This window comes from Dicentrarchus labrax, unplaced genomic scaffold (assembly GCF_905237075.1).
Source record: "Dicentrarchus labrax unplaced genomic scaffold, dlabrax2021, whole genome shotgun sequence".
Taxonomy (NCBI): Eukaryota; Metazoa; Chordata; class Actinopteri; family Moronidae; genus Dicentrarchus; species Dicentrarchus labrax.
Window position 1 is genome coordinate 15,488,070 of NW_026136703.1, and position 11,371 is coordinate 15,499,440.

The 11,371-nt window shown below is 42.5% G+C and overlaps 1 protein-coding gene across 6 annotated transcripts in view; it reads right to left on the reverse strand.

Moving 5' to 3' along the window:
- The window catches only part of qkia (QKI, KH domain containing, RNA binding a), a 78,571-nt gene that overhangs the window by 41,452 nt on the left and 25,748 nt on the right, over window positions 1–11,371 (reverse strand). For all 6 annotated transcript variants that reach the window (XM_051385757.1, XM_051385724.1, XM_051385735.1 and 3 more), the window contains exon 2: window positions 10,318–10,460. In XM_051385757.1, coding sequence (XP_051241717.1) covers window positions 10,318–10,460 — 143 coding nt within the window. The remainder of the gene's footprint in view (window positions 1–10,317; window positions 10,461–11,371) is intronic.

Here is an 11,371-nt window from a genome sequence, read left to right on the forward strand (position 1 = left end):
TCATATTTTTAAAATGCTAGCTGTCATTTGGCACACATAAAACGTGCATCTACAAGGTTTCAAAAGTTTCTATATTTATATGTCGGTTTCCGTGCAGACGTGTGACAGTTCCCACCAGCCTAACAGGCGACAATACCTTCCATCAGTCCAAATCCCATCAGATTTGCACGCCATGAATATATTAAATACGTACAGTAGATGAATTACAGAGCAAGCTCCAAATGTCAAACAGACAAGGGGAAGGGAAAAAGTATATCTGATCCAAAGTACGAGGCTAGTTATAAAATCCCCAAATGATACAGAAAGAGCATTTAATATTTTATTTTCTGCCATTCTCTCTCTTTGTTGCTAATACCATCCTCCCTCCAACAGTGGAAGGTGTTTCTCTGTGGACATGAATATGTTGATGACAATTGGACTTGACAGTGACTAGGGCCTGATGGAGGAAAGCAGAGAGAAATAAAGAGAGAAAAGGTTAGAGAGATGATGACACAAGAGCAGAAGGGAAAAAGTCACGAACGCCTTGTTTTTTCCAGTACTAAGGGAGAGCAGGATGAGGGCAGGAAGGGCCAACACTGCCACCACATTCTCACAGTTTTCCTACTCGCTGTGGAACTCAAGTCCATCTGATAGGACACTCTGGGATAAAGTGTGAGGGCAGGCAGTTACGTGTGTGTAGCTAAGGTAATGGTCATCCCTCCCTGGAGCAAGGCCATATGGGTGAAGGCTCAGATGTATAGTATTTTCATGTTGACAGAGGCATGAGCACAAACTCGCACAAACATACGAGCAGAGAGTAGGCGTCGTGTCTGGCCAAGCAGTTACTGCAAGTTTCACTAAGATGCATCACTCAAAAGAAAATGTAAAAACAAACAAACATCAAATGACTGCGTTATTAAAGCATCTGACCACAAACTGGCAATGTAACAAAAGATAGTATTGCCTAATCTTAATAACACCTTGCAATTAGAAGTGTAACTCTACAATAAAGACAAGTGCTTCCAAAATCATCTCAGTGATGGAACAAAGCTCAATGTTAACTGTAGTGGATGGCTCTTTCCGCTCCCTGGCTTCCTGCTCTGCACCGAGGGTTTGACATTCTTCTCGTGGATGTTGATATGCTGTTAGAAAAGGCGACCTCCATTTTAAGCCACCGGAATGTAGAGACAATAGAAAGCCAAGCGGGTGAGTTATCAGAAGGGTGCAGGGCCATTGAGCCTGCCAGGAACTCCACTCAGTACAGCCAGAGGAGTAGGATGGATACTGTGCCCTCTCTGCCAAATGCATCCGCTCTTCACCTCCTCTTGCTAAACTATTTAGCCTCCTCCGCACCTACTAAAAAAAGCTAGTTTTCATTCCCGCTGTTACATCAACTCCACTGGCTCCACAGCCTGAGGTCTTTAAAAAAAAGAGTAACGTCTGGGAAACACCATGGCTTGTCAACTGGATTTCCCAGACTCCGCACCCTCAACAAGACCTTGAAGCAGCCACTAGTGACAGCAAAATGTATTGAAATTTAACATGCTTTAATAATTATCATAATTAATGCATGAACAAAAAGTGTCTTTCCAAGTGTTGATCCAACCACAACGAGAAACAGAGAGCAATAGGGCAATCTGGGGTTGAACCAAACTATTTAAAAAAGTATGTATATCTACCAGCTCTATTTAATCATGCACTACTGTCAGCATCCATCTGGTGAACAGAAAACATGCATAAACTATGAGTTTTGCTGACTTGGAGACTCCCAGCTGTCTCCTTTTCTCTTTGCCGCACTCTTATTTCCTCTGCTCATTTACAGCATTAGAAGATTAGAGACACTGGGACCCTTTGGTGGACAAACTCTTTTCCTCACTCCTGTGTTTCAGTCTCGTTTTATCTCTGTTTTCGCAAAGTTTCTTAAACAAACACACAAATACAGAGAAACGCATACAGCATATACAAACATAGTTCGTGTGCAAACACAGAAAGACAGACAGACAAGCACACATACACACAAAGCCCCCTTCAGGACAAGGGCTTACACTGACATTAAAGGGCCTTTGTTTAGCCCCAGTTATCGCTACTCCACAGGCGGGTTATGTTGTGAGCATATCTACGTCTATGCCACTGTGTGTTTTATGAGCGCGAGTGTGTGAGTGAAACCACAATGTATGAAGTGAACTCTTGCAGACACCCTCGGCACCCAGAGCTGATTGTCACATGGGTTTGTGTGCATGTGCATTGTGGTTTGTTTTTGCGTGAACAACTGAGAAACAACAGCAGTTCCACCAACAATGCTCAGAGAGGCAGAACAATTGTGTCTTTGACGGCGTTTGTTTGTGGTGGTGGGGAGACAGGAAATGAGATCATGCTGAGGGCTCTGGTTGTGTGAGCGCGGAGCTTATCGAAGAGCAGGGCCAGGCCAGGAGGAGAATACCAATCGCTTATTAGCCGGCCTCGTCGGGTTTATGGAAATGAGGAACAGTTCATTCAGTGCAATGTATCAAAGCAAGGTGGAATCTGTGGTTACACCAGGCACTGCCATCTCTCCCCAGCTTTCTATCTCTCCCCATCTTTTCATTCTTCCTCTGACTCACTTGATTCTAACTCTCCCTTAATGTTACAAAGTATCATTGTGAAACAGCTCATACCAAAGTAATGGCTAACCATTTATCAAAGCAAAACTCCCCTTTGCTCATACCTAAGATACCTTCGGTCTCATTTCACCTCAAGTTACAGTATTTAAAGGTTTCACAGAGAGGGCATAGAGTTGAACAGTGCTATTAGTTGCCAAAATAACTCTCTCCTTTAACACCTCCTCTTTTCGGTTTCTGGAAACTGAACAGGCTTCCTTTTCTTCTTTGTCTTAGTACATAGGATCTTGCCTTTCCGCTCTCGCGTTATCTGTCATCCTCCCGTAGTGCAAAGGTCTCAAACAGCAAAAATCGATGCTTCTCTCCGACTCCACACAACCTCCCTAGCTACCAGCCAGCTGTCTGACTTTCATCACTCATTCATCTTTGGGCAGAAGTGTTCCATCATTCAATTAATTCATCACACTTACCTTTGGCTTTGTGGCTTGATCCCCAGAACCCACACATATGAGCACACAACAGTGCTACATAGCTTTTCAACACAGTAAAAAGACGGGAAGGAATATGGAGATTAGGAGAGCAAACAGGTGCATAACCTACAGCCGTTTACATGCTTGATCTACAGGAGGGACAGAGGCTACTCCACTAAGGTGAGGCTGGGGCGATGAAGGAGTGAAAATTAGACTTAGATTCCAGTGGTGACATTTCGCCTCAAAGCCCTATAGACTTCAAAGCTCTCTATTCAGCACATCCAGCATTTAGCGCCTAATCCATGGCTCCTTTGATAATTCTGTTTGGGTTTATTTTGGGGTTGCAGGCAGGGTGGAAATACTGAAGAGGGAAGACGGAGAGATGGAAAGCGTAAAGATTGATGTCGGCTGGAAGTTTGGAAGACGCGAGTGACGGAAGCACAGAGCAAAGCCTGTGAACTTTTAGATAAATGAGCAGCAGACAGAGGAAACAGTAAGCAGCAAGATCCATAATAATATCAGTGTGTCCCACAGGATGACAGTTTAAGTGTGGGACGGACGGTGACCTGGGGGGCAGGGAGCCATTATTAGGCTACTGAAAATATTACTTATTTCACTACTTTATTCACCTTGCTTTTTCCTTCAGTTACGTTAGCACACACCTACTCTGCACTGGTCTGTCACACGCACGCACGTGCATGCTTGCCCCTCCTCTCTCTGTATGCGTCTCTGTTGACTTTCTTTAGCAGTAATTTTTATAAAGGCTCGTTATTAGCCTATCATAAGGATGGAAACCAACGTGGTAATGAATGACACCTGATACCTGATCCACATTGGTAAAATTAACACTGTATCGAAGCCAGGGAGCATCTGTCTCTGTGTTTCTCTGCAGAGCAGTGCGACTGAGTACACTGTACAGGAGGGGCAGAGCGAGGGGAGACTGCCCACTAGTTAACCGATTGTGGATAACAATCGGTTAACTAGTGAGAGCTGCTTTGCTGAAGTAATGGTGCAAAACACTGTTAATTGTAAAAATATTTTCGGTTTGTTATGAAACTATGCCGGGGGAAATTAGATCATGGCGGCGTGCCATAGTAGAGATAAAACAGTATTCTGTTGTACCCCTTACAAAGTAATATGCAATAACAACAAAAACGGCACCCTAAATCACTGCAAGGGAAATTCCTTCACCGCAACAACCCTAGAAGCTTTTGGTATTGTTGACCACACTAAGATTCAATATTTATATATGTTTACAACTACCTCAGAATTCTGTAAACCAAAGCTTAAGTGTTTATACTGGTATATTAGTGTTCCAAGCAAAGTCTGTGTTGTTGAAGTATTTACAATAAGTGGTCAATTTGATGAGGTGTCTTGGACTTTGATAGTATTGTTTTTTTGCGAAAAAAAAAAATCTAATTTCTGTAAAATATCCAATTTCTTCCATCTATCTTTGTCACAACTCTTTATTAACCTAATAGAGAGTGATCCTTGCCAAATGTGTGTTTATGTAAATAATTAATATTAGCATTAATACTACCAGTGAATAAAAGTAAGTTCCTTTTAAACTCAAAAACACTGATGCTGGTCACAAAAATCCTTAATCAGTGGAATCTAGTCTATGCACAGGGACTATAAAGAAGACACTAGGTCCCTTGTGCAACAGTTGATGCCTGTGTAGTCAACCTGCTTCCTTTGTCCTTCATTTTCGTTTTCACTTCTCTCTGCCTCTCAGCTTAACGACTGCAGAGATGAACAGGACAAGGAAGCACTAAACACCGTCCACTTACAGTATACAAGCGCAAGTTGATAATATGCAAGCAATCCCTGGCATTAGTGCAGTTACAAATACACATCTAACAGCTTACACTGTTGCCCTTCGTCATTTTAACTGACTACAACAAATAGAGTCCTCTGTTTAAATTATCATTGTAATTACCCTCCTCATCAAATAGCTAACTAGAAAACCATCCGTTCATCAAATTATCATCATCATGCATGGCTGGCTAGCTAGAGATATCAAAATCCTCCACTGTGCTGCTCTATCAGTGAGGTGAGGTGAGGTGTGGGGCAGTACATTTCCAGGACTGGTAATGACTTAAGGGGGTCAGAAGGATATCAGGAGCTGGCATGATAAGTGATGACACCCTCATGGGAACAAGCTTAATGACTTTCCCTGTGCAGGGAACTGGCTGGTTTGGTCCAGGCAATTTTACTGCAGTGAAACAGAAAGGTCCAGGACATCCTGTCTGCTCAAATCACCAGAGCCTCTTTTTTTGGTATCTGAAGTCTTTGTGCATTGCAGTCGAAGTGAAGCTCCATCGACCAATGAAGCTAATTTTTCCTCCCTCTTCAAAGCCTGTCAAAGCGCACACACACACCCCCACACCCACATGAGAATTCACTGAAAGACAAACTAAATTTAATCCTAATTGTTAGCACTGAAAAACACAAATATACTATGAATATTGTGAATTTTTACTGCATAAGTGTCTCATTTAATATTTGAGCAAATATTCAGTATTCATATTTAATATTAGTCTTAGTTAAGTTCTAATTACAAGTTTTTTATTCTGTAAAGCATATGGACTTAAAAGACAAACCGCATTTAAAGTCTAAAATTTGTACAACAAGGCAAAGTTGATGAGGACCTTTCTTCTAGTTTTAATACACTGATGAACAACAAAAAAATGACTCAGTGCATAGAACCTATATTGATCAACTACTCCATGGCTGTTTTAAGCAGCCAAGTAATTTGCAGTGTTCAAATGCATTCATTTGCCTTCAAAGCAGACACTAATAACCAGAAAATGTGGACTTGTGGGTGGATGAAACATCTGTTTCTCTAAGAATACTTATTTTGGACATGACAGGTGGAGCGGAAGAGGGGAAATTGTGGCTTGCAGGTTTTAAAAAGATTTCATTAGAGGTAAACAACCTAAAGTACCATGACAACCCCCCGCCCCCAAACGCCAGACAAACACTAATGCCACATTAACACCAACAGCAGAGCTGTATTGGACAGTTGTTCTTTACAGACCTATGCATATAAGTTCAGTTCAGGCAGGCCTGTTTAGCAGTTGCTCAACAGCTTAAGTCTAAGTGAGGGTCCCATTTCATAGAGTCAGCACAGCAACGGTGGCGTCTGTGTGCGCATGTGTGTTTTCACTCCTAAGCATTTCTTACTACGTAGTTACCTGCCCACAACAGCACATACCAGTTGGCAAATACACATACATAGGGAATAAAGTGGAGACAAGAGACAAACTTAAAAGACATGTCACACATCGTATCAGATGTCTGAAGGTCAACGGAAATGACATGCTGAGCTGTCAGTCAGCTGCCTATCAATGTGTGTGTGAGTGTGTGCTCGGGAGAAAAGCAGAGCCACAGATAGCATTTAATTGAAGGTTGAAGTTATCAGATAGCCTCCGACTCAGCTGTCAGTCAAGATGCAGTCACCACGGTGACGCTTCACAGCGCTCTGCACCACTGACGACATCAGGAAATGGCTGACTTTGAAGAATGGTGAGGGAGTGGGTAGACAGACACACAGGCAGACAGTATGATAGAGACACAGGCCTACACACAAACACGTTTACAGACAGATGTGGGACGGACACACACACACACACACACACACACACACACACACACACACACACACACACACACACACACACACACACACACACACACACACACACACACACACACACACACACACACACACACACACACACACACACACACACACACCAGAAGACAGACACACTTAAGGGAATTAGAGTAGAAGCATGCTGGCAAGGCAAGTTATTTTGGTGGAATTGACATGCTGCACTGCATCCAGGCACCAGGACAATCTAATTATCTACTGGTGGAACGAGAGCAGGGGACACGTAGGTGAGACAGAGAAAGCCCCTATCGAGCCAGTGTGACCTCCGTATAAGGATAGAGTGGGTAAAGGTAAGTGGGAGTTATGCTTTTAAATGAAAGTGGAAACTGAGAGGGAAGGCAGGTGTCCCAAAATGACAAGAGGAGTGTGTAAAGGAAAAGATGGGAAACAGTATCAACAATGACAAATCTTCCATGGCAGGTGAGCTGATGCCAAGAACATAAAACAGAGACTTGGACCATCATTCCCTGCTTTCTTGGGAGAACCTAGAATTGCATCAGCGAGACACACATGCACACACAAGCGCACACGCATATGCATATGCCTTTGCGATGGGGGGAATCTGGGAAATCAGACGGAAAAGTGAAAGGGGGGAAAATATTCCCCAGTCTAATAATCATCATTACAGTTTCCTCTCCTTTTAGCACTGGGCAGATGGGGATAGGAAGTGACATTTTTCTTCCCTTCCTTCATCATTTCTTTCCTCTCTTCCTTTTTAAACTGATCCTAAACCATTTTCACTCTTACCCCACTACTAAATGCTTCTAATGCTTTGTCCTCCTTGGAAACACTAACGATACATGGAGATACTATAGCTTTGGACAACAATTCTCAAACTACAGTCCCATGACAAGCTGAGTTCTACGTGGTAATCAGTTTAACACAGTCACACTTTATCTGCTGTTCAAATAATACAATCTTACATCAATTCCTCTCTACCCACCTCAATAGCTTAAAATTGCAAAGGTCAAACAAAGGAGTGTAGGAAAAGGGTTAACTGAATAACCTGAAGATGCACAGGTAGCATTCAAATACAAATAGGTTCAATCTTTGAAAAGGGTCAATATAATTTTTAAATGTACTAAATGTTATTGTGAATGATCACCCAGACTGCAGCAGTCTATGCCAACAAATATGTTTTAGTGTAAGCAGTTAAACAATTTTGCACATAATCTATGTAGGAGAGGTAGGAATAGAAAAAAATAATCCCATTTAGACCTGCTGCTGATTTCCCCTGGTCCCGATCATCACGTCTACAGAAAACAAAGCTATCTGGCATTTTCTCGTTTTCCTGCAGACTTAATGACCACACTTGGTGAAAGGGGTGTGTATGTGTGTACCACAACAGAGTAAAAATGTCCAAGTGAAAGATTTGTCTTTTTTTGTGCCATCATGAATGCGTATTTGTCTCTACTTGCACATCCTTGTGTGCATGTTAGTGTGTGTATAAATTTGTCTACTAAGGTCATCAGTGAGTCATCTTCACCACCAGGGGGAAGCCTAATTAATTTAGTAGCTTCCATGGCAGCTTGTAAACACAATACTGAGTTACAGCCCTGCTCTGCACAGAGCAGCAGTGAGAATCAAGCAAAGGGAACACAAGGGTCATCTGAGGATGCCACACTTTTAAATAGTTTGTGTGTGTCTGTCTGTGTGTGTGCGCGTGTGTGTGAAGGAGTCATTCCATTAGTGTCTTTACAGCCACAGGTGGTAACCACTGTTCCCCACATTTTCACAGACCTCCGTATATAAAATGCATATGGCCATTATCACACACACGCACGCACGCAACAGGGAATGTCACAACACAAAGGTAAGGGTTTTGGCCTCATATGTATATATCACATTCTACAGAGAAAAGATTATTAATTATTATAATAAAATAACTGGCTACAATAAGCAGTAATTTGTTGACCACTTAAATCCTGACCAGACAACTGCACATCAACTGACTGATCCATTGACTAGACAGGGTCAGTCGTACCATATATACACACTCCCACAGCTCCCTTTCAGAGCAGAAAATGTTTGTAGAGTATATAAGTAATGCATGTGTCTGTCAAACAGATATGGTTGCACAGGTTAAACTGCAAGTAATACAATTGGCACACAAAAGCCCCCCTACCAGCAAATATATGATTCTCACAGCTAATCAGGGGGCAGTTCAAGGACTTGAAGTCATATCCTGTCAAGATGAAAGGTGAAAGGCTGGGGTTGTGGTTGGTTGATTTAACTTGAGCTCAAGAGGCTGGGTGTGGACTGAGGGTCAGCTGGAGCTAAGCTGATCCCAGCAAGTCCCTGGTGCCCTTTATCAATTCTGTCAGGGGGAAAATGCAATCCATGGCTGTCTGGGCCTTGCCCTGGTCTACGCTGTCTCTTATCCTTCGTCACCACCCTCCATTCATTTCCTCACTGCAAGCTACTGGGATTACGAAGAGAAACGTTGCTCCACGAGACGTGACACAACCATTCATGTGTGTGACAAAGATTACCATGAGGACAGGAAGGTGGTTGACTGACTGTGGTCACAACCTTAAACAGACTACAGGGCTCTACAGGGCTCTACATATAGTAGACACAGACACAGACACACACACACAGACACAAACACACACACACACACACACCTGTCATTATTCAGACAAGGTTTTTACTGACTCGCCTCCTTAGTGTTGCCACCCGTCTCCTCATCTCTACAACCAGCATGATAGCTCCATCGTGTGCCCTTCTTTCCCAGCTGTGTGTGTACATGCAAATGTGTCTTTCCATTTGAGAAAATATGCCACAGCCCTAACCAATGCGAGTGGTAAATCCAAAAGATTTCCATCTGCTTCGACTGAATATTAATGGAATTGCAGTTTACTTTTCATGACACTCCTTCCTCTAAATCCCATCCTTCTCTCTCTCTGCGCACTAATCTATCGCTGTGTTGGTCCATAAACACCCCAGCATGCCATGTTTTCCTGAGACCAGGACCAAATTTAGACAGCCACCTGATATAGTTTTAACGCGAGTCCATTAACAACTTGGTACACATTCTGAGTCCTGCAACTATCATTTAAGGAACTAACAAAACAGAGTTGTGTGTTTACCAGACATAAATGAAAAAAGGAGCAAAAGGGAGAAGAGAGCAATAAGGAGGGAGCAGGAATGTATAACGGAAAGAATGAGAGAGAGAAACAAACAACAGGTATGTCTTCAGTGCTGACAGATTGCTGAAACTAACAGCAGCTGTCATCTCAGTGATGACATACCACAAAGATGCATGGCCTAAGGCACGAGGATGTGTGTGTACATGTCCACAGATATAAGAATTCTGAATCAATTACAGCTGCTGATTAAGCTATTGATACAAACAATCCCGGAAAAAAACAGTCCAACTGAAGAAGGAAAAACAAACATACTGCAGACTACTATACCATAAAATTTTATGTACCGCAAAATTATTTTCTTTATTGTATTTTTCCTCGAGAAACTGTTTGTCTGCTGGTTGCAGTGTAAATATTATATAATAAAACAAGTAAGTCTAATTCATTAATATAACTGGCACTGTGAGAGAGCTGCCATAGTGTGAGATGTGTAAACCACTACTTACATCAGGGTACTCTTTGACAGGCACAAACAGTTTTTCCTGCAGGTGGACGATGGGTCCGATAGGCTCAGGCAGCTCCAGAGGATGTCTGTCCACAAGGCCATTCACTGTGTCGCTGTACATGTCTTTACGCACTCTGTTGATCTCTGAAACAGACAAACATGTACACCACGGTAAGCAACAGAATAACCACAGTACAATCAAACATCTTTTTTTATTTTGTATTTGATATATCACTGTCATTGATTTTGACTTCTGGGCAAAGGCTTAATGTAGCATATAAATCTTTGTTGTAAAAAAGAAAACCAACAGAAATGTGTCAATTGCCTTGAGTATTGTTTGTAATTTATAGACAAACAATTCAGTAAGTTTGTTTTTGGAGAGTACAAAAAATTATCATAGCCTGTGAGTGTGAAAATGTATGACAGCTGAGTACGGGTGCTTCCTAATACCTGCAGGAAATAGCATTTTTCTGAACAAACTGCTCTGGCTAAAAACAGTGAATGTGTTTAAGTTATTCTATATGTCAGAGATGAAACGCTGCATTATTTAGGGGTTAAGGCCACAGTCTTTCCTTTCTGCCTGGTACTCCCCAGTGGCTGTTGTCTAATAGAGTAGCCTGTGCGAGCAGCTGGGCAGGTGGGGAGAAGAGACGCAGAGAATCGCTCAGGCTCAGCAACATGCCTTCAGATCTGATCCCTCTGTCAGATAAAACTAATGGACCTCTCTCTCACTCACACACACACTGCCAACAGAGACTTCCGCTCCAACTCTCTCGCACACACGTTCACCTCTAATTCACACCCCATTTTGACTGCCTCTATAGCTCACACAAGTTCACACACTGAGGAATGCTGTGCTATGCAGGTTGGGGGGGGAGCATTCATTCATCCTGCCTATCCTGTGTGAATACAGTGCATGCGAGTGTGTCACAGTTGGCTGAGGATCGGCGGCTGGAGTTGTAACACCCGTTAATAAAAAAAAAAAAAAAAAAAAAAAAAAAGGTACACACACTTGTCGCACTTTCTAACTTCCCACGTTTGCCATCACTATACAG